The 22,700-nt window shown below is 42.9% G+C and overlaps 1 protein-coding gene across 6 annotated transcripts in view; it reads left to right on the top strand.

The window, feature by feature from the left end:
- The window catches only part of mical3a (microtubule associated monooxygenase, calponin and LIM domain containing 3a), a 79,470-nt gene extending 57,560 nt beyond the window's left edge, over nucleotides 1–21,910 (top strand). For 2 of the 6 annotated variants that reach the window (XM_082542556.1, XM_082542559.1), the window contains 17 exons: nucleotides 101–296; nucleotides 759–1,021; nucleotides 1,996–2,157; nucleotides 2,583–2,645; nucleotides 3,710–3,784; nucleotides 3,955–4,068; nucleotides 4,165–4,244; nucleotides 4,329–6,369; nucleotides 6,449–6,546; nucleotides 6,850–7,026; nucleotides 9,195–9,245; nucleotides 9,967–10,074; nucleotides 10,762–10,855; nucleotides 12,622–12,672; nucleotides 18,532–18,631; nucleotides 19,803–19,876; nucleotides 19,983–21,910. In XM_082542556.1, the coding sequence (XP_082398682.1) occupies nucleotides 101–296; nucleotides 759–1,021; nucleotides 1,996–2,157; nucleotides 2,583–2,645; nucleotides 3,710–3,784; nucleotides 3,955–4,068; nucleotides 4,165–4,244; nucleotides 4,329–6,369; nucleotides 6,449–6,546; nucleotides 6,850–7,026; nucleotides 9,195–9,245; nucleotides 9,967–10,074; nucleotides 10,762–10,855; nucleotides 12,622–12,672; nucleotides 18,532–18,631; nucleotides 19,803–19,876; nucleotides 19,983–20,167 (3,932 nt within the window). In that variant the 3' untranslated portion in view covers nucleotides 20,168–21,910. Of the gene's footprint in view, nucleotides 1–100; nucleotides 297–758; nucleotides 1,022–1,300; nucleotides 1,394–1,995; nucleotides 2,158–2,582; nucleotides 2,646–3,709; nucleotides 3,785–3,954; nucleotides 4,069–4,164; nucleotides 4,245–4,328; nucleotides 6,370–6,448; nucleotides 6,547–6,849; nucleotides 7,027–9,194; nucleotides 9,246–9,966; nucleotides 10,075–10,761; nucleotides 10,856–11,655; nucleotides 11,707–12,621; nucleotides 12,673–18,531; nucleotides 18,632–19,802; nucleotides 19,877–19,982 lie in introns of all 6 variants that reach the window. The other 4 variants (XM_082542560.1, XM_082542555.1, XM_082542557.1 and 1 more) reach the window with 4 other exon arrangements.
- The last annotated feature ends 790 nt before the right edge of the window (nucleotides 21,911–22,700 follow it).

The raw sequence follows: 22,700 nt of genomic DNA on the forward strand, positions 1-22,700 counted from the left end.
CATTGGATTTAGTTTGGTCCTGCTTGCACCTGCCTGATCATCACCTGCACGTCTGTGCTCTCTCTCCTCTGCTTTCTTACCTTGATCCTGTACCCCACAGTGCTGGAAGTGAACGGCCTGCAGGAACCGAGCCTAGCTAAACGCCTGAAGGGAACTCCAGAACGCATTGAGCTGGAGAACTACCGTCTGTCCCTGCAGAGGGAGGAGGAGCTGGAGGAGGTGCCTGAGGAGACGCTGGCGGAGCACAATCTGAGCAGTGTGCTGGACAAGGCCACAGATGCTGACCTGGGTTCTAGGTAAGATTTTAACAACATCCGTTAATTTCGTTTTTATGATATTCGGTTTTACCCTTTCTGCCGTTTAGTGTTCAGCGAGTTGTTTAAACGATCTCTAATAAGACTTTAAACAAGTTTCAACTCTTTGGACGTCCTTAAAATAGTCGCGTCACGCAAGCAGCTCTGGCTATGCGCACAGAAGCTCCACCCACTCTTTAAACTTTTTGTTCGTGACAGTTAGCCAATCACGATAAAGTGGGATAGAAAGGAAGTGGGAGGAAGCTAAAAACATCTTAGTTGGGATTAACTGTGGGGGTTCACCAACGAGCGGTTTGTCTATTTTGAATCACAGAAAACTTCTTTGCTAGAGTCCAGAATCCCTCAGGCTGCTGTGAACGTCTCCATACTTGTACTGTCCTCAAATACTTGCTTCCTTTCATGTTCCCTAACACTTTGCTGACGCCTTTTCTCTACTTTCTGCAGTAGCTCAGAGTCAGACATGGAAGAGGAGGACGAGCAGGAGGATCAAGAAGAGGCGGAGGAGCAGCCTCCCAGCCCGTCAGACCTCGGCGGCGTTCCGTGGAAGGAGGCGGTAGAGCTCCACGCCAAGCTGAGGGGCGATCACTGCGAGGAGGGAGAGGGTGAAGCTTTGGCTGACACACGCAGCAGAGATGGGGAAGTAGATGAAGAGGACGAGGAGGAGGAGGATGAAAATGAGGCCGAAGAAGATGAGGAGTCGAGCGAAGGTAAATTAGTTTTGCATTGTTATTCCCGTGATAGTGGAAATTAATGGTTTCTTTATGCTAATGTGTTTACACCCTATCCAGACTTCAGTGGCCTTGACCTCAGAGCTCCGTGTTGTTTACTGTTTCATGTTCTCGTCACTGTCTGAAACACCGAGTCATCCTCTTGTCTCTCTTCTGCTTGTCTGCCATGTCCACATACAATGCACGTGTATGTATCTGTCTGTGTCATTTTCTTTTTTGATTTATTTTTGGGGGGCCTTTGTCTCCCCCTGCTGACAGAGGGGGATTACTGGCCCTGGGATAGAGAACTCCAGTCAGGCCTTTGGCTGGAGAAGTACCTTACAGACGAAGAGGATGTTGGTACATTTAAAGGTAGCAACGGAAGTGCCTGCGGATGTGTTTGCAGTTACTTTGAATAATTCTGCCTTGTTTGGGTTTCATTTTCAATAATTTCTACAAGAAGCGTGCCTTTGGCTTCTTTATGGTTTGGTTTGTTGTGTTTTTATGTGAGTTTTGTATTCATCGGTGTTCCCTTTTCATTGTCAGTCCCATTCCATCTAACCTCCTGTTTCAAACCTCTGGAGTTCTTTATGGCATTAAAATACTAATCTGATGAATCAGATCTGATTATCTCCCCCACGGCGCTGCAGTTATGTTTTACAGCTGTGCGACGGAACTGTTATATTTAACAAATGTGTTATTATTTTCTTTTCCAAGCTTTGTACCCTTGAAGCTTACTTTTATGGTTTGGCGTTTTGCAGTGTATTGCATGCAGCCACCCTTCATTTCTCTTTGATGGTTTTTTTCCCATTGTCACTGTATAACTGTCTCTCTGCCTTTTCTCTTCCATTTTGCCCTGTTTTTCCCCCCTGTTCCTTTCTTCCACAACTACCCTCATCTCTCTTTATCTTCCTCTCCTAACTCACACAACTTTACGCCACGCAAAAATACAAAATCACAACACTTACATTTAGCGAGGAGTCTCCACATCCAACAAGTCCTGCAGCCTGTGGATCCCAGCGCCATTCCAGGTTTGAGAGCACATCTGGAGTCTGAGGGAGACAAGGATGATGGCCAGCTGGCCTCAGCCTCCCAACTCTCCCAGCCCTCTGAGCTCACGCAGCCCTCCTCTGCAGGTAACCCACCCGGAGGCCTATACGCCTGGGAAGGCCGTGGGTCTCGCCATGTTCAGGATCAGGGTGTCTCATTTTGCAAGTGTGGCTGCTGCTGCTTTGTCTGTGTCTGCCACAGGTGGACCCCAGCTTGTTGTTTTGAATTACCTCTGATTTGTACATTTGTGTAACATTGCTTTATTTCTCGGAATGTCTAATTTTGTGTTGAGCCTGTTGTCATTCAGAGTCACTGTTGTTCCTCTGGGGCGAATATAACGCTCTCCAAATGCATCCCAGCGCGCCATTTAACCCTCTCGTCAGTTCCTTTGATTTGATTCTCTTTTGTTCTTTTGTGTTCTCCCATGTTGTTTCTCATGTGTCTAATTGCTTTACTGTTATTTCCCCGCCATCTATCCCTCGTCGTTCTGTATCTTCTGGTTTGAATGTAGCCCCTGCCCACACGTCCGCCCGACACGAGGCAGTGAGAGTCTGGTTGGAGTCCCTGTCCGGAGGTAGCACAGACTCGAAAGGGATCCTGACATCCCATCTTAGACTCCTGTTCTGTCTATCAGCTGGGCTGGCCTCTTTTCATGGAGCATGCATAAACACATGCAGAGACCAGTAAACTCACAAGCATGCCTGCTGTAAGGCTGTCGAGGTTTTTCTCTCCTGGGTTCAGATCAGCACTTGTGTTTCACCTTTTGTAACCAAACCTTACATTCTACTCTTCTAATTTCCAAAATATGTATTTTCTTTTGCACTTGCTCTGTATGTTATGCTGTAACGTAATATATTCCGGGGAGTGAAACCACAAGGCACCACAGCTTTGGGAGCTCACCTCTTAATGGCACTTGTACTTGCATTAAGTTCACAGAATGTGGGTGTTGAAGTACATTATCAGCTGATTAAGAGCTTGAATGAATTGAATGAGAGTCCTACACCTCTGTTTGAAGTCCTCGTATAAGCCTTGAGTTCAGAGTTAAAGGCCCAGTAAAGACCTCCGGCAGAGATCAGACCAATTACAAAGTTCTTTTAGTAGTTTATGTGCCCGTGCACTCAGATCGGTCACCTAGTAGTTAAAGCTGATATATAAACTGCATGGATAAACTGCCCCCTCCCCCTCCCAGTTTTGCTCGCTAACCACAGTTTAACCAGTAACATTCTGGTTGTGCTTCTGCTTGGATCAAATATTTTCAGCTTACTAATTTAAAGTTGCTGCATGTAGCTGCAGCCTAGCTGCTCCTTTGTTCATATTAAAAGACTTGGACTGTTTGATTTGTATGCAAAAGATTTTCTTTCTTTCTTTTTTTTTTTTTTTTGCCCAAACTCTTTCCTAATGCTGTCTGAAGAAAAATAGATTTTGATTTTTAAAATCTACTCACCTTTTTTTCGACCTTTAATGTTTGTATTCGGCTTTTCAAAATCGGCCTCGATAGCTTTCCACCTCACTGTCAGGATTTCTGAGAAAAGATTCATTCAAGCTACTTTTAAACAGAAAAAAGTTCTCACAGTTATTGTCTAAAGACACGATAATAATGTTCCAATGACTCATTTATTTCCCTTTTTTTCATGTCAGAGCCCTGCGAAGATGAAGTACTCGAAGCCGAAGCAGACGGTCCAGATATGGAGCCTGGCACAGAGATGGATCAGGGTAAACAGTCAAAACATTACAAACAGTAATGAATCCATCAAGTGTTTAACATGCGGAAAATAGCATTTTTGTTTACAAAGAACTCTCTTCATCAAAATGAAACGACTCAGATAATTAAACTTCCAAAGCTGTGTAATAATGAAATATTTGATGTGATGTTTAAATTCCAGATGACATCCCTTCGGATGCGGAAGCTGAGGCTCGTTTGCACCAGTCGGAGCACGATGAAGCGCTTCCCGAGGAAGACAAGAAATCGGAAAGCTTGGCAACAGCTTCCAGTATGGGTACATGTCACAAAACGTTTCTCTACACGATCACGCAGATATGTTTTCCACAAATAAAAGGCAATGAGCCTTTTCTTCTCCCTTTTGTGAATTCAGAACCATCCAGCATCGGCCTGCTGCAGAAGGACGATATCGTTCTTTTTCCGCTTAAACCATCCCCAGAACCTGAAACCCAGGTGAGATGATGCTTCAGAGGTTCAAAGCGATTAATGGCTTTTACCTGAATCCTAAACTCCTCTGTTGTTTGTTTTGTTTTGTAGATAAGTCCCGTAAAATCTCCTGGTCTCCGCTTTTTTCCTGATCCTTTCATACCTGAGGAAACAAAGCCAGAAAAGATGACTCCATCTCCAACTTCCAGGAGCCCGCTGTGCCCTTCACCTGCTCCTGTCCAGCAGTTGTCTCCTGTTCCCTCACCTACTAATGCTGCTGCTTCTACACCAGTTAAAACCCCAACTTCTGCTTCATCTCCTCCTCTTTCACCCACCAAACCACCTGCTGCCTCTCCACTACAGCCACCCAGTGAGTCACCTCTCAAGTCACCAGTGAGCTCACCAATTTGCTCCCAGCCTACACCCCTTCCCGAAACTGAAGGACCTAAATCTCCCGTCTTTCCTCACCGCTCCATTTGCCCTCTCACAGGAAACCCCCTCTCCCCGATCTGTGCCCAGCCGCTGCCCTGCCATGAACCCTCATCACCCCTCACCTCTGATTCTCCCGTCAGAACTCAGCCCGTCCCCGCAGTCACTTCAACGCCCTTGGCTAAAACCAACATGGCCACGCCAGAGCCTTCAAATTCCTCAACAGAAGAGACGCCGTCTAAAAAGACGGATATCATTGAGGAGTTCTGGTTGAAGAGTGCTGAGATAAGAAAGAGCCTCGGTCTGACTCCTTTGGACCGCAGTAGTAAAATCTTAGAAAGGAGTGTTGTTAAGACTCCACCTCAGGACTCCAACTTCGCTAAGACACAAACAGCAGACGTGTCCGGGGAACAGAAGCCTGCCTTCACTGGCCGGGCTGTCATTCGCAGACTCAACATCACTCTCGAGGGTCAGGTCATTACTCCTATCGCTCCTGTTGAGCCCAAGAGCGATGGCTCTGATAAAAGAGACATCAGCAGCAGCTCAGGCTTGGGCTTGAATGGAAGTGTGGCCACAAGCCAGACGGTAAACAGTGACAGCTATAACACGTCCGACTCGGCTATGCTGACACCACCTTCCAGTCCGCCACCACCCGTGCCTGCTAATCAGTCTCCAGCCGTGCTCAGGCAGCAGAGACACCAGGTGTCCTGGACCAACGGAACAGAAAAACTTCCATCTGAGCATGCCAAAGAGCCAGCAAAAGCCACTACCCCTGTTCCTGCACCCAGGACCCAGCTGAGCCCCGTATCTGTGCCCAAACCAGCACCCAGGAAGGTCTCCTCACCTCAGGCAGCTCCAGAAACAACCCCGGTGGTCGTGATGAGGGAGAAGAAGAGGGAGAAGCCACGGCCGCAGGAGACGAGGAAGTCATTTGTGGAGACTGTGGAGGAGATTCCTTTTGCTGACGATGTGGAGGAGAGCTACGACGACCGGACACCAGACATAAGCATGAACAGGTATTACACTCCGCCCACGAGCAAGCCGAGCAGGGAAAAACCTCCCCTTCATTTGGCACTAGCAATGGAAAATGGTAAACCCAATATCCCAGTCAACCCAGTCTCTAAGACCCAGAGGGCAACTCAGTTCTCTCCAGAAGCCAGGGAGATTGCAGAGGAGAGGATAAGGGCCAGAGAAAAATCTGTCAAGAGCCCGGCTCTAAAAGAAGCTATGGCCAAACAGTTGAGCAAAATGAAAGAGTCCGATGGGGAAAAGGGCGCCTCACCTAAAGTGGCCTGGAATGTAACACCAGACACTGTTGGAAAAAGTAAAAAGTCAGCTGCATCTCCAAAGACATCAGCTGTGAAAGCTTTAGAGTCAAAGAAGTCCGAGGCCCTGTCGGAGCGTTTCTTTAGCAGTAACAAGAGCCTGGACAGCTCGGTGGCTTCGTCAGACGGCTCCTCTACAAGTAAAAGTAAGAAACGAAGCTCCCTCTTCTCCCCGCGGAAAAACAAGAAGGAGAAAAAAGCCAAGAACGACAGCAGCAGGCTCTCGGGCGCAGATGAGACGCCTCCAAAACACAAGTCTCTGTGGAAGGCTGTCTTCTCAGGGTACAAGAAGGACAAGAAGAAGAAGGATGATAAGTCGTGCCCGAGTACACCGTCGTCCAGCTCCACTACTCAGGACTCTGGGAAGAGAAGGACATCACCTCTTGGGAGATCTTCGGGTAAGACTATTCTTCCAAAGCTCATTTCATGTTATGAAATTATTGATTGCTGATTGTTGTCTTTGCTTGTCGTTTGAAGTAGACTTGAAAACTCGGAGAAACCTGAGTTTCTCCGAAGATTCCGACCTGTCCTGTGACGATGTTCTGGAAAGATCCTCCCAGAAGTCCAAAGCAGATGTGAGCAAATACAAATGTCACGTGGTTGTCATTAGGGATTCATGCATGCACAGGCTTGCAACGCCAACCGGAGTTGCCTGGGGTCCTTAAAACCGCCTTTTTGGACCTTTCTTGAATGAATTTTACTCATGCAGGTTCATCTCATTAGATGTAAATCACAACTTAAAATCAAACTGTTGTGAATGAAACTCGTGCAGTCTGGCTTTGCAAGGCTATACATATCATCACGACATCCGCTGTACCAGTTTCTGTTTTGCTTCCTCTCGAAAATGTTTTTCTTTATATAATCTCTTCCACTCCTAGAGGCATGTGGACATCTTTGACCTAGTATCAGGCATGCAGAAGGAGGCAATAAAGGAAGAGACACTGGAAAAGGAGAGGAGGAGGGAGTTGAAGGAAAAAAGGGGGGTGAAAGAGAGGCATAAAAAAAGGGGACAGGAGAAGGAGGTTAAGCGAGAAATGGAGAAAGACGACGAGGAGGTATTGTGCAGCAGGGGTTACATAATTTTGAATTTCAGAAAGTGTCATCTTTCTGAATAATGCCATTTAGCATCACCAATCTTTTAGTTAAAGTTCATATAACGTGCCGGTGGCATCTTTGCTATCATTTCATCTCTTTTTAAAGAGTTATTGGAATAAAATAATGTGTATATATATTTTTTTGACCTTGGGAGGTCTCAGAACAAATTATGATAAAAATATTTTCAAGGTCTGGACAAGTGAATTCTTTAAAAGATCGTAATAATTCAATATCCTGAACGCATAAATGGCGTTGGAACTATGCACATATTTGGAACAAGTCCTTAAATTTTAGAACATGAGCTCTTTTATTGGAATCCATTTGCACTCATTGCATTTATGGCTGAAATTCAGCATTATATTTGCCACTGCTGCCGAGTCTGTGTGTGTTTCTGGTGGTTTTAAATAGATAGAATCGTGCTCAGGGCCAGAGGCATGAAGCTCAGATGTACTCCTATTCTCTTTTGTTTGTGTATATTTTGGAAACGTGTACATAAATCAGCCACAACACTAAAGCCTGTGGACACCTGCGTCAATTTTCCCCCACTCAGGGCGTGGCTAGTCTTGCTAATGACCTACGAAATGTATTCAGGTGTGTTGCAACCAGGACACATGGAAAAGTTTCAGGACACCAGACCTCAGGGCCGGTGTCCTGCAGGTTTTAGATGCATCCTTGATCCAACACAGCTGATCTAAAGGCTAAATGATCTGCTCAACATGTCTTGATGGGCTGTATCCCAATTCAGGATCTGCAGCCTTAAAGTACGCAGCCTCAACGATCCTCAAGGGCCGCATAAGGCCTGAAGTGCGAGGCTTGTGTAATGGGACGGTCTGTTGCGCTGCCCAGGTTGCCTAGCAACCATGATACTAACAGCTGGAAACGTTTCATACAGCTTTGTTTGACAGAGATGAAGGAGAAAATCTTTTGTTCATTTGTTTGTTTCTACACGAGCTTTGATTATTCTCTGTAGGATTAAGCTCAGCTATTGAACGGCGTATATTTTAAAGTAAAGGCTTTAAAACCAAGTTAGTACAAACGTCACTAACGTCACATAACTTTGTCGACATGTGACCAACAGGAATGTTTAATGTTCTTCGTTATTAAACATTTGTACATAAATAAGTGACATAATAAAGTTTACTCTTCGGGCGCCCCTCATCCGCCGTTTTTTTTTTCTTCGGCAAAATTATCCACACCCACCGCCGCGCTATGCATTCTGGGATATGTTGGGCCACGAAGTCTACACCGCCACAGCCTTAAAATTCAGGGAAATGACGGACGCATCTGAGGGCCGCATTTCAAGCAGCCTTCGAATTGGGAAATCCTTTGCCACGTCGCTGTGACGTAATCGGCCATAAAATGCGGCCTTTAAGGCTGCAGACCCTGAATTGGGATACAGCCATGGAAAAGTTTTAGATGTATCCTTGATCCATCACAGCTGATTTAAATGGCTAAAAGACCTCCTCAACATGTCTTGATGTTCTCCAGAGGCCTGGTAATGAACTAATCATTTGATTCAGGTGTGTTGACCCAGGGTGAGATCTAAAACCTGCAGGACATTGCTTTGCATCATGGTGTCTATGCCGCGGTGCTAACCGCTTCACCCGTCTGTGGTTTTGATGTTGTGGCTCGTTGTCGTTTGATGAATGTCGTTTTCTTCTTTGTAACGATTATTGATCTGAATTATTCACTTCATACGGCTACAGTAACAGGAGTTTTAAGTTGTATCATGCCTCTCAGCCATGTGTGAGTCAGTGAGAGCCCCTGAGAAATCTATAGAGTAGTCTCTTTTTTTTTTTTGTCCCCATCCCTTTCTGATCTGTGAATACTAGACAAGACACAAGCGTCATAGTTGTAGTATTGGACACAACATCTCATCATAAAACATTTTACACTTGAGTTTCTTGGTTAGTGTCACAATTTTGTAGTTAATGTAGATCTTTAACTATTTCATTCCACCTTGTCTTTTTTGTGATATTAACGTTGCCTGTTTTGATTGTACCAACTAGACTGTGACTCACTGTTCTGTTTATTTTACTTTTGTTTATTTAACATAATCATTAACCCATTTAATCATATCATCTGTATCATGTTTGTTTCCTCCCTTTTATGTTTCGTCTGCCCCAAGTCTGTTTATGTCCCTCACGCACTGGCGTTCAAGAGATCGTATGCCACAAAGGTAGTATTACATACATTCCCGCTGATAACCCTCCTGCACCCCGTCTCGTCTTCCTGCACACGTGCCAGTTTACTTTCATAACACCCTGCGTAGGCCTGGCCTAAAGCTAATCGTTGTTCTGTCTGGATGCATGCGACAGTTGGACAGCAACGCTCGCTCACTGACTGCTGAATATCCACTCTGTTATAACACGACGTTTCCAATAGCGCTCTCTTTTCTGGTCACCGTGATACCTCTGCATCTGTTGACACCCCAGGCTGTTATGAGATTAATCTGTCACTGCGGCTCTGTATTTACTCCAGTCTGGCTACTGGAGGACCTTTTCACATGTTTTCATTCATGTTTTCTCTTTCTGCCGTTTTGCGCTAGCTTAAATGCTCATCCATGTCAGCTTACAGCGGAAACATCTCTGTTTTTTCTCGCATATGTATTATCTATTGTGGAGGATTATAACAGAGCTTGCAGCAAAGTTTATATGAAGTATGTTTCACACTGTGTTTTATGCAAGCATAACTTTTCTAGCCCCCGAGAGTCCCGTAGATGACCGATGAAGCTTTAAATAGCATTAGCCACTTTCCTGTTATCTCCTCGCCCTGTTAGAAGATCCAGAAAGTTCCCCTCCTCAGCTAGTCTGAGTGCTCAGCACCTCATGGAGCCACCTACACACATTAGGACCTTGTGGATGAGACTTTTCTGATTTACGTTTTGTTATTCCACACAGAAAACCTACACGGAGGAAGAGCTTAATGCCAAGCTGACGCGTCGAGTCCAAAAAGCTGCACGACGACAGGCCAAGCAGGAGGAACTGAAGCGGCTCCACAGAGCCCAGGTTTGTCCTTTCTTCTTTTAAAGACTGCTTTCCTAATATAATTTGGGAATTCAGTTTCCTGCATTCTTCCCCTGGTGCTTTTTACCATTTGGTCACTCCTAATGTTTTGAACTGAGGCCAGATTCATCCATGGTGATTGATGTTGTAACTGCAGTCAGACTCCCGTTCCCCTGACTCAGCACTAAGCTCTCCTTTCTCCTGGAACTGTCATTTGCTGGCCTCAGTTTTGCTTCCCTTTACTGGCTATTTGCAGGACCCCACAGGACTTCTTCTATTTCAGCTCCCAATTCTGTGTGGCACAGATAAACCCAAGACCTGACAGAAGCTGTTACAGGAGATTCGAGAGGGGGGAAAAAACCTTTTCACACAATTTGTGTGCTATAAAGCATCAAAAGTTTCAAATTAAAACAAAAAAACAACTTCAAATCAAGACACAGAGAAGATGACAAGCGACTGAAATCTGCACGTTTTCTTGGGGTTTTTGACAAATTAATACAAATGTCCTGTGTGGCTGCAGGCGTTAAATATAGTTGTCGTTGCCACTTCTGACATTTCAACAGAGTAAACAGCCGCATCGACTGAGTGTTCCCTGTGGGAGTTTAGGGGGGATTTCTAATTACTGGTAGTTAGTTATCACCCTGTGCATTTATGATACTGATGTGCCTCTGCTGCTGATCGTCTCCTCAGATCATCCAGAGGCAGTTGGAGCAGGTGGAGGAGAAGCAGAGGCAGCTGGAAGAGAGGGGCGTAGCTGTGGAGAAAGCTTTGAGAGGAGAAGCAGGTAATTCCTCGTCAGTCATACTTGCATATATCGATTTTTTTCATTCAGTTTGGCTTCCTATGTGCGCGTGCATTTTTAATATCGCGTATTAGACACCTCACTTGTTAATGTTTTACAAGTACTTTGCCATAAATTTGACGTAAGATCTTGGTCATGAAAGCTGCTCACCAGAGGCCGCGTTTTATCTTTACACGATATGAGTTCAGAGTTTTCTAGAGCTCCAAAGGGAATAGTAATAACAACCGTCAGGGTTACGTAACTCAGCAAACCTGTCCCTCTGCGCTCATTTGATTGTGCTGAAATCACTGTGTGCGTTTACCATTTATTCACTTGTGCCGAAGCATAATTCAGCACATGATTTCGTATGCAGGAAAAACACATTTATTTCTCCAAAGTAATAATCCCGAATTGTTTCTGACAAGGGACTATCACAGACGATATACTTCCGAAATGAGAAATAAATAATTTCTTTGAGAGCAGCACAATTTTTTCTAAGCATGAATTGTGCTCAGTAGTAATAATATAATATTTACATGATGTAGATTTGCATGAGGATAAAGTACGAAGGTTGACTTTGCAGCACTGAAATGATATTCCAGCCTAGTGCACTTTATGGTGAAGTTAATGGAATGAAATGAAAACTTTAATCATGCAAATGCATGCATCTAGACACGCGGAGCATTAATTTCAGTCGGTCCCTTTTCTCGCCGACCAAATGACTGTTTTACTTTACCATCGGCTGTTTATCCAGTTTGCTGTTTGAGTATGTTTTAACGTGTTAATACTCTACTCTCTTAAAGGATTGTATAAAGGTACTTGTACATTACCCAAACAGCACAAAAGAAGATCAGGTATCAGATTTTACTGTAGTTTTCTTAATTTTTTTTCTCCCTTTCCTTTTAATTAACCACACATGAAACTGTTACGTAGGGTCCATCTGTGGTGACACACTGCAACAGTTCTCCATCTCCGAACATGTCGATATGTGTTCGTTCATAACGTGTCTGCCATCATCAGTCCAAGCTGCATGCAAACGAGGAGAATGCGTGTGTCCCCCTCCCCGACATAGATTGGTGTCTGCTCATTCTGGATGTGTTTCGTCTCTCTCACCGCCTCTCCAGTCAATACTCGGATCACGTTAGATTTCCTAAATGCAATCAGAATGTAAGAAATCAAATTCGGATTGGTTTGCAGCCCGACAACTTTGTTATTGGAATCATTTCTGCAAATATTTGCTGTGGTTGGATGACTTGATACAGATATTTCTTGAGATCTTGTCTTATCTTTTTTTCAATTTACTTATTTTTTTGCTGCTTTCGGAATGCACAACAGCTTATCTGCTAGTTCTTCTTTTCTGCTCAAATCAATACACATAAAAATGAAGCAATTTCCTCAACACGTCGACACACACACACACACACACACACACACACACACACACACACACACACACACACACACACACACACACACACACACACACACACACACACACAAAACAGAGCAAATATGCAGAATAGCCCAGCAAACGGCAACACACCAAATCTATGCAGCAGTCTTTTATTATCATCATTGGAAATATTCTGTTGCACAAAATGACTGCATTTGAATTGTGGTGAGTACTGATGGACTCTGTGTGTGTCTGTATGTTTCAGAGAACATGCATGACTTGCTTTTGTTGGAGATTTCAGTGTGTGCGTGTTTGTGTGCCTAGTTTGGGGCTGTGTTAAGTAACTCCTATCTCTAATATATCCCTGTCGTTGTAGACTATTGGGGAGATTCTAATTACAGTGAAATCCTGGACTTGCATCTGGGCGGTATGTATTTCACATCTGTCGCTTTAAAACTAACCTAATGGCTAACCCAATCTGTCCTTCCTCCTCCCTGTTACTACTTGAGCTTTGTACCCCTCATATCCGCCGTGATTGGCTGGCTGGCTTTAAGCCACTGCGATGCTCTCTGCTCCTTTACCCTCCCTCCCTCCCCTCGCTTTCTCCTTTACTGGGTTTGTAGTTCAGACACTCTTTACATCAAACGGAGATCAGACACTTGGCCTCGTGCTGTTCTCTTAAGATTGTCTTTGATCTCTATAAACTTATGAATGATGAATGAACGAATTAATAAGTAACTTTTATTTGTCACTCTGCTGCACGTAGACTGTTTGGTGCAGCACTGATGCAAACGGCGACGCAATGCAAAGAGTGATATTAGAGCAGCAGTATGCATTCATGCTTTTGCTGCACATTAAAGTTCTGGTCTTCTGTTGCATATTCATTAAAACGTTTAATTTAGCAGATAGAATAATATACTGTTCATCAAATAAAATCCTGGCGAGTAGCAGCAGGCCAGCTGAGATGGGGAACCGAGAAAAGTACAGAGTTCTACTTAAAGGCTGGGAACGTTGAATATTCTGTTCATGAGAAGACCAAAACCACCAATGCACTGATCCTGCTGTCTTCTCATATTCCTACATCGATATATTCAGTGTTATTTTTATGGGAGACATACAGGACAACTGTAAAACAGATTAATGTCTGTATTTGTTTTAAACTAATGACCTTTTTTCAGTAAATCATCTCTTTTTTTAATTGGTACATGTGAGATTCGTAATATTGCATGCACAGGGTCTCTATTTTCATTTCTAGTGCAAATTTCTAAATCGATCTTTGTCAGTTGTCCTCTTTTACACCATTAGCTGGAAGGAAAACATGTTTGAAGCAACGCAGTTTGTAGATGAACTGAAAGAGCTTTGGCTTTCCTAATTTTAACAATAAGAGAAAAGAAATCCCAGCCTTGTATTTCAAGAAAGATATTAAAAAAAAAAAAATCTGTGTCTTATTTCTGTGTTTTTATTGTCAACTGTCACATTACATCTAAAGATATCGCGTTTGTGACACTTTTGAGTCAACTCATCTCATCTAGTCATGTTCCGATCTTGCACATTGGAGCTAGAGTGTGATGGAAGATGGACAAACCTCGGACACCTGCCGACCACACACATGTGTAACCTGTGACCCACCCTGGTTTGACTAATACTAAACTCCTAGCCTGGCTCTTAGCTTCGCCTCAGAACTCTGTCCTGCTGTAGTTCTGCACTGTAGTCCCAGCAATCTTTCTCATACCTGCTCAGTTGCATAACTCCCCAAAGTGTTTGTGTGTGTGTGTATGTGTGTGTGCACTAATGGGTAGTGCTGTAATCTTAAAACATTAGCCGCTGTGTATAAGCTGCGGCTGGAAAACTGTTTAACGCGTTGACTGTGTCTGGCTGAAAGGTCTCGTCGTGTCCACTGTTCTCCTTTAGACTCGAGTATGAGAGGAATGCATCTTTTTCACCTCACGTCTGCTGTGAATTCGGTTTGTGAGAAACACGTGTTTGATTTTTAGTTATTTAGCATAAATGGAGTTTCTCAGCACGAGGGAGAAAAATGAGCATTTCTTTATGCAGGGCTTCTCTGTGCTTTTGTGTCGCTGGTTGTCGGCACTCATCAAAAAGAAGATTGTGCAGAGTCATTTTGTTTTGGCACAAAGGTCACTCTGCAAGCGTCCGAGTTTCCCCTTCTAATTGGTTGCCCAGAAGTCTAACAGGAGGCATGGTGTTTCATCACTTCCAATCCAGCTGGTTTTATTTGTTCTTTCTGAGCTAATTCAAATGTATGAACCTGAAACTGTTTTGGGTTTGTTGAATGTTTTGGGCTGGATGTGTCACAAAAAAACACTTTTAGCTTCCTGATAATTTTCCATTAGTCCTCCGTCCTGCTTATCGTGTTTGGTGGGTGATGAAGAACTGTGGCGCTTACACTGAATAGTGGCTTATACGGTTTGTGCTAGCAGATGAGACCTGCAAGGAAAAAACAAAAGAGGAAAAATCTAATATTAAAGCCAGGTAATTTCCCCCTTCTTCTTTCTGCTATTTTTATTAACTTTACTTAGAAATGTAATAATCAACTTTAATAATTATGAGCATAGATGAAGATTCATTGAACAAACGACACAATCCATAAGCACATTTGGATGATTTGGGGAAGCCATAAACATTTTATTAGGGCCTCGGTCTTTTTAAGTTGCAATTTTTCCTTCTTTTCTGTGATAGTCCCTTGTAGCACGTATTGAGCATTTCATTCTCACGCCTCCTCACCTTCCAACCTGAAAAATCTTTTTTTTTTTTTACTCGAGTATGAGCCCTTACTATAGAAGATCCTGCATATTTGCTCCATTTTAAGTGAAATGTGCCTTACATTACACATATTTTCTAGTCTATATTTTAGTGGAAGTTACTTAATAAACGCCTATCTGTAATCTTACGTTTTGAGAAAATCTTTTTAGTGGATGCAAATAAGAAGAAGAAAAAAATCCTAATTTGCACTTGAGAAGAAGCTAAACTTCAGAAGTCGCCAAACCGGCAACAAATTACGCAGGGTGGTCTAAACATGTAGCGTGTACAAGAAGCAGCACTTTAAAGATGAAGCCATTATCTGCGTCTGCGAGTGGGATGGATTAATGAGCAGTAATGAGTTTTATAATGGGAATAAATCATTTATATATAACCACTGGCTATGTGCGTGGTGTGTAGCGCACAGATATAGGGTGCTTTTACCTAATTGAAAGATCATGAGAAGAACTACACTTGCAAGATCAAACAGGATTATTTTCTCTTCTATGCTCTAGATTTCCCCCCTCTTGTTTTCTGTTCTTATTTTATCCCATATTTTTCATTTCTCACACCACACAGCTGATCTCTTCCCACCTCCTCTCTCTAGGTGATTTGTCTGCTCCCTATCGCAGTGCTCCTGTCCCCTGTTGATTTTTCTCTTTGATATTTTCTTCCTCACCTCAAACCTCTCCTTCCCCTTCCTCCTGCACCCTCTTTGTCCTCTTCTCTTTGCCTCTGTCATGTCTGTTTTTTTTTTCCTCCCACATTATTTCCTCCATTCTTACTGTTTCTTACCTCCCCCTCCTAATGTGCCCACCTGCGTCACTCCCTCACGCTCTTTCCCCTCTGTCTTGTGGAAGTTGAGCCCTTTGTGGGGATGCCTCGCCGAAGACCGCTCTCCTTCTGCCCCTGCTGTTCCCCTGAAGGTAACATAACCTCGCTGCATCTGCCGCCAGTTGTGGCAGGTTACCTGCAAGCGTAAGGATCTCCAGAAATGGGCTACGTCGTTGGTCCCCCCCCCTTTGTCCTCCCAGCTTTTCCTAACTGTTTGTGTGACATTAGGCTCAGTAGGTTTCTCCAGAATATGAAGGAGCTCATCACGCTGAAGCTGATGTTGGGGAAAAATAATTTTGTTAGAAGTATACAGTGGTCCCTCGCTGTAACGCCGTGCACTTTTCGAAGCCTCGCTGTTTTACAGATTTTTTGGGTTCAATTTTGCATGTTTGTTTTTTGTTGTTTTTTTCCAGCGTATTGTCTTCTGCGTCCTGATTGGCTGTAGACCATTGTCAATCAATCTCGTGCCGTGTCTCCTGTACAGTACAGAACGCGTTCAGCTTATCAAATGTACATAAATCTTCGATCGCTAGCAGCGTGTCTCTGGAGTGCCGTACGGTATGTTTGTTTTCTCCCCAACAAACGCAACGATGTCGATGAAACGTTTTGCAACATCAAAGGCAACCGCGGTTGGTTTCTTTCTTTAATACTGGACTTATTTTTCTACGAAGGTTTGAACTGTGAGAGTTTAAACAAGAGAGAAAAGTGTGAAAAGGTCCACGCCTGTCTCAGAAAAGTGTATAAAGTGTGTAGTGAAGGGTTTTACAGCCTTAAAACATCTATAATAATTGTAAAAAAATAAAGTTGGCTACTTCGTGGATTTCACCTGTCACGGGTTATTTTTAGAACGTAACTCCTGCGATAAACGAGGGACCGCTGTATATCATTGTGGATAGTTTACCAGAACACATCTCTGCTCCTACTAGGGGGGTCCCTCAAGTCCTGAACAGGTGTTTTACTGTGGGAGTAATTTAATATCAAGATTTAGCTTAGCATACTTCTTTGCTAGCCGTAATGGATTATGTCTTTCCTGTGTAATGCTCATTTTCAGAAAATGCCATATCAGAAAAACAGAATATTGAAGACTGTGGTGCATTTTTCATTTTTAAATAAAGAAATCACCTTTCAACCTATTTTAATACAATAATGTAGAAAGTTTAGACCATCTAAGTACTACTGCAGTAACTTAGTAACTACTCAGCCACAGCGTGACTCTAATCAGCAGCATGTTTTGGTTGGATTTTCTGGCTTATCCTTTGATAAAATCTTTACAATGTCATGCAATCATAAAATGTTCAAACTGAGCAATGACCACCTGACACCTGACTGGCCTGTCAGCAAGAAACTTGCATGGTGTGATGATTTGTTGTAAAATTCCAGCCTTATGTAAGTCTTAAAAATGAGTGGGCCACGTGGTTCGGTCAGTGAAGCTTTCAATCCATGTGAAGAGAAAAAAATCCCCCCCAAAAAGAAAGGCATGTTGTTTTTGTCCTTGTTTCTTTTGTGATGGGAGCCTTGGCTGAAGGGTGGTGTCAGTGGAACAGACAGAAGTAGTTAAGGAAGAAGAAAAGCTCCCATTGTAGAATAGGTCTGGTAAATCAGGCTTCGTGTTTTTGTCTTCTCATGTTGCATTGCTCTAAGTGTGAGCAGCTCTCCTCCACCTCTGCCTCTCTCTCTGTCCCTTGTCTGTCAATTAGCAGCAGCCAGTGCCCGAGACCACAGCCATGCTATTTATGTGTGTACAATGTTTTTTCTTTTCGTTGTGCAAGAGCCTCCTCTTCCCCAGCTAAGTATGTCACGCTGCATCAAGGTTCGCCTTCTGGTGTTTCATCAAGACCGCTTGGCTCCACCTGCTGCAGTCAGATAAATGAAAGGGTGCATCGCCCCAGCAGCAGACCTTCCCTAAGCATGCCCCATACACTGGTCTTCTCTGCATAGTCAAGTGGGACTGCAGGAGAAGTGTGCAGCTGCTCTGCGCTCTGACTGCAATGCATGATGCCAGCAGCACTAAATATGCTCGTCTCTGTGGCAGGATGAATAGAGGGAACTTCTCTACTGGTCTCAGTGATAAGTCCTCCTATAACACTTCAGTACGTTATTGAATATGTAAAGACTGCAGAATAATTCACACCTATTTTGTACCCATAAAACCACCGAGCATGAATAGGATCTGAAAGGATTTCATTTCAGCTGGTCGGTCAATATGTGGACAGGGGAAGATGAAATATTTCCATAGGTCCTTGGATTTATTTCTCTCTAATATCTTAGCTATTGATTGGTAGACTTGTGAATTTTTTATTATTACTCACACTTGCAAAAAAACATATAGGAGTTGCTCAGAAAGTAGCTACGTCTGTCGAAAGGACCAAACTGGGTAACACAAACTCTCAGCTTCACAACAACAGGTATTGTCTGTATGTGTTTGTATGTGGATTGTGTGTGTTTCTATGTGCACACATGCCAAATTTGAGTCCTGTAGCTCCTCCTCACCTTCTGAGTGCCATCGTTAGGTATGGCACGGCCAATCACGTCGATGTCGAATCCATTCTTCCACCTCACCATCCCTCTGTAAGGACATCCTGGCTTGGCTGTCATTGCATTGCCTGTGTCAGTCCTCGTCTCTGTGACATGAGTGTCGTGCCGCAGCCACCTGGAGTCTCACTGCTGCTCTGTGCTTCCTCCTTCCATCCAGGTATGGGTAAGAAAGACGATCCTAAACTAATGCAAGAGTGGTTCAAGCTGGTGCAGGAGAAAAATGCCCTAGTCCGCTACGAGTCCGAACTCATGATATTGTAAGTACATCCCTTTAAAGGTGCACTGGAAAAAACCCCAAATGTGTTAGCTGATTGGATCCTTTTAATGTCCAAGATGCAAAACTTGGTTGTCACTGGTTCATATGTTAGCTTCTTCTTTTTATGTAGGTACATGTATGATGGCAAATTTCACTAATGTGCACTGTACAGATGGAAAACTGATCTTTAGAAAATGTCAGTAGTTGGCTGAGATGAGGTGAATTCAGTGGTTAATTTTAAGGGTACGTCTTATAAAGTGATTTATAGTAAGTGGATAATACAACAGGGCCATGACCAGACATCATCGATCGCGATGATTCTTGAATTCCTTGGACTCTGATAGTTTTCAGTAGTTGGTGAGAAACTTCAGAGCAGTGACCAGAATAATAAACAAATCAAGCCTGAGTAAGAATTATAGGTTTGTAAATAACAGACCACGTCACTGTATTCTCACCAGCTGGTTCGGGAACTACAGTTTTAAAGGGATCCTTCTTTTCAGAAGTGACCGTGCATGGATGAGAGGGTGGTGTGCTAAGTTAGCATCTCATTTTCATAGGTTAACAAGATGCATCTATAAAGTGAATGAGTCCAGTTGCACATATGTTGTCATAAATGTTTATTTTTACCCTTAAGTTGGGTTAAAGAAACCAAAAGTTGCAGTTGCCAGTCTTCCCGAAGGTTGCCAGGTGATCAAAATGCATTCCAGCGTCAGATTACTTTATAAGTGTAATATCATAAATGCCTAAATATGTAATATAATGTCTTTCTTAAGGTTTATAAGTTATGTTTCTCTTGACAGAAGCAGAGATTTATTACCTCCTTCTTTTATAAATAGTAATATTATGAGTGTGATGTTGATTCCCCTGCTATGAAGTCACTTATTTTTCATCTGCTGATATGTGACCGCTTTTTCAATACATTTAGAAAAATGTAGGAAAACCAACTTTACTGCTTTAATTTTGGCCCTTAAATTATCCAGTATCATCTCATCATTGCTTACCAAAAGCTTTTAGATTAATAGCCCATCTTTTTTTCCAGCCAGATAGTATATTCTTTAATGAAATGCTACATAGATAAATGAATAGTCTGATGAATAATGTAGATGTCGAAAGCTATAGCTCATTAGTGACACTAACTTAGCCAGTCTCCCTTCTTACTTTCTGTCCCCAAGTGCCAGAGAGTTGGAGCTGGAGGACAGACAGAGCCGACTGCAGCAGGAACTCAGGGAACGGATGGCCGTGGAAGGTGAACGCTCGAATGCAAATTAGCTGACGGGCTATACAAATGAGCTCCCAGCGTTCATATCTGCATAACGTCTCTTTGTTTTCAAATTTGCACGGGCTTCTTTCAGACCACCTGAAATCTGAGAAGGAACTGGCTGAGGAGAAGCAGATCCTGAATGAGATGTTGGAAGTGGTGGAGCAACGAGATGCCCTGGTTGCTCTCCTGGAGGAGCAGAGACTTCGAGAGAAGGAGGAAGACAAGGACCTGGAGGCTGTTATGCTCTCTAAAGGCTTTAACCTCAACTGGGCTTGATGTGAGGGGAATCATTTCAAGTTTTCGACTGCTCGTAGGCGGTCTCAGTCTCACGTGGGCGTCTTTGATGTGGATATATCTGCTGAACTTTGACACAGGCATTTGGCCTAAAACTGTCACATCTAGAGCAGCGAATGTGTGAAGAACCCCAACAACATAATATGTACACTACGGCTGCCTGTGATGTTGGAGCAGTCTGCAGCGTTTACATATCCCCTGCCCAAAGGCAGTACATGTTAATCACTTTGCAGTTATGCTTGCTGTCTCAGTCTGTGGGTGGAGACGTGGTGTGTATATTCACAACTTTAACATCTCAACCTTGAAAATTGTGGCGGGGGGTTAGGAGAGCGTTTAAAGACTTTGTTCTCCACTATTTAAAGGGAAGAATAAAGATTGGTCCTGCTGATGTACAGGAATTGTAAAAACAAAAATGGGAGGGGGTATAATCGAGTCCCATTTTCAGTAGATGAGGGTCCTCGGTCTTAGTGCTGCAGAGGTGTGTTTTAAATGTCAGAGCAAGGTCTCCTAGCTCGCTCTTTTCAGTCCGACTGTAGAACGGACTCTGCTGAAGCTGCCTTTTTTTCTCCCTAGTGACAAACTCACATCAGCATCCTTCAGAAACCACAAATGCATCATAAACCGCTCCGGGGTTGTTGTTGTTTTCTTTCCTTTCCCCCTGCAGAGTCTGTCACCACTATGAATCCATTAAATATGTCCATGTTTATGTATTTATTACCATGTTTTGCTTTTAACAGTTAAAAAAAATGGTTTTGTTTTAATTTTATTTGTATTCACAGGAGAGTGCCCAGAATCTCATTATCTCGCATATCTCTTTTGTATCTCGCATACATGCCGCTGCATGTCAGGAATTATGGCTTCAGGCACATAGAAGACTTGGATGCAAATATTTAAGCATTTCACATGAGTTGATGATGATGATGGGCCTCTCTGTGAGCTCTCATTGGCTGTGTATCACACTGACCGTTAACGTTTACAAGTATTTGTTCACATTTTGGTTCCTGCTTTGTTAAACAGTAGAAACAATCCTCAGGATAGACTGTATTAACAATGGGATGTTACTAACGACCTGATGTTACTGTTGTTAGTATGGGAGGACTTACTGTGGGGAAGAGAGAACACTACACAACTATATACTGCAGTGTTAATACTTTAGCTTTGAAAAAGATGCCTTTTCATTTCCATTCTATAAACGTAAGTTTTTTTTTTTTTTGTTTAGATTTTTTTGAGGTATCCAATAATCACATCTGTGTGTTCCACTGGAGCTCTTTTTTTAAAACAACACTTTTCTACAGCAGGTCCCCAAACTACACATAAATGGGACCCTAAAGAACTGCACAAGCTACATTGAATGAGAATATTGGTTTGGTTTATCCGTTGGACATCCTTGGCGGACTAGTAGGCCTCTTTGCCAATTGTACAAATCCAGGTGGGCACTGTTTTACAGTGTAGAAATGTCAGAGGCTATATTTATGACTTGTTTGGAGCTGTGAATATTACACAATTTTATGGGCTGTTGTTTTAGATTGTGTGTTCCAAGGTTGACATGATTGTATTGATATTTATTAACCTGTGCAAATTGTATCATATGTAAAGAAAGTGAATCCTAATTTTTAAAACTACTCTGTCGACAAACGACTTGTAATGTAAATGCTTCATGTAGCTAAAATTCATAGGGGTGTTGGATGTATGCTGAAGACGGCAATAAACGATGCAATTCTTTTACGTGTTTGTCCTCTAAAATCAAACTTTTTAATTGAATGTCTTATAGTTATGAGCAAGAGATTATTATTTTTAAACCTTTCATTCCACCTTAGCCAGCCTGAGATGTTACTGTGACTTTTTCTCTGCTTTCATTACAAGCCCAGGCTTAATAAAGGATTAGCGGAGGCTTTCTACCGAGAACACAAAGTACAGTAGCAGAAAGGAATTAATTCCTAAATGCAAATAGGCAGGCTATATAATGTGGTGGGACTGCATAGATTTAAAGAAGTAGTAGAATACTGTTCATATGGTATTATCTGTGCTTTTCCAGTATATTTTGAAACGCATTTAACTTCAATCTTAACTTCTACCTGCCTTTTAACTTGCCAAAGAAGCTGTAGCGGGCACTGTGATGGAACCCAGGCATCTTAAAATTACCTGATATTTTTTTGCTGCGCTTCCATGAAATTGGGGGACTTGCATGAGGGAGAATAAAGAGGGTGGGGGCTGAAATGTAATCTTCTCAGCAGAGGTGGGGAAAATAGATTTTTAGTGCCTTGGTGTCAGACATCAAAAACCCAGAATTGTACATTTAATACGTTTGATGCCCCCTGCCTGTTGAATGGTCCTGTCATCTGTGAAAAATTTAATTTCTCAAGCAAAAGCCAAGATAAATCCTACAACATTATTAAGACTCCCCGTCTGATAATTCTTGTAGCCACCGAGGATAGTTTCTCCTCCATAACCGATAACGACAGCAGGTTCTTTAAGTAAAGCAAACGGAATGTGGGGAAAATGTTTTTAACATTAA

This window comes from Aulonocara stuartgranti (assembly GCF_965226115.1).
Source record: "Aulonocara stuartgranti genome assembly, chromosome: 7".
NCBI classification, from domain to species: Eukaryota; Metazoa; Chordata; class Actinopteri; order Cichliformes; family Cichlidae; genus Aulonocara; species Aulonocara stuartgranti.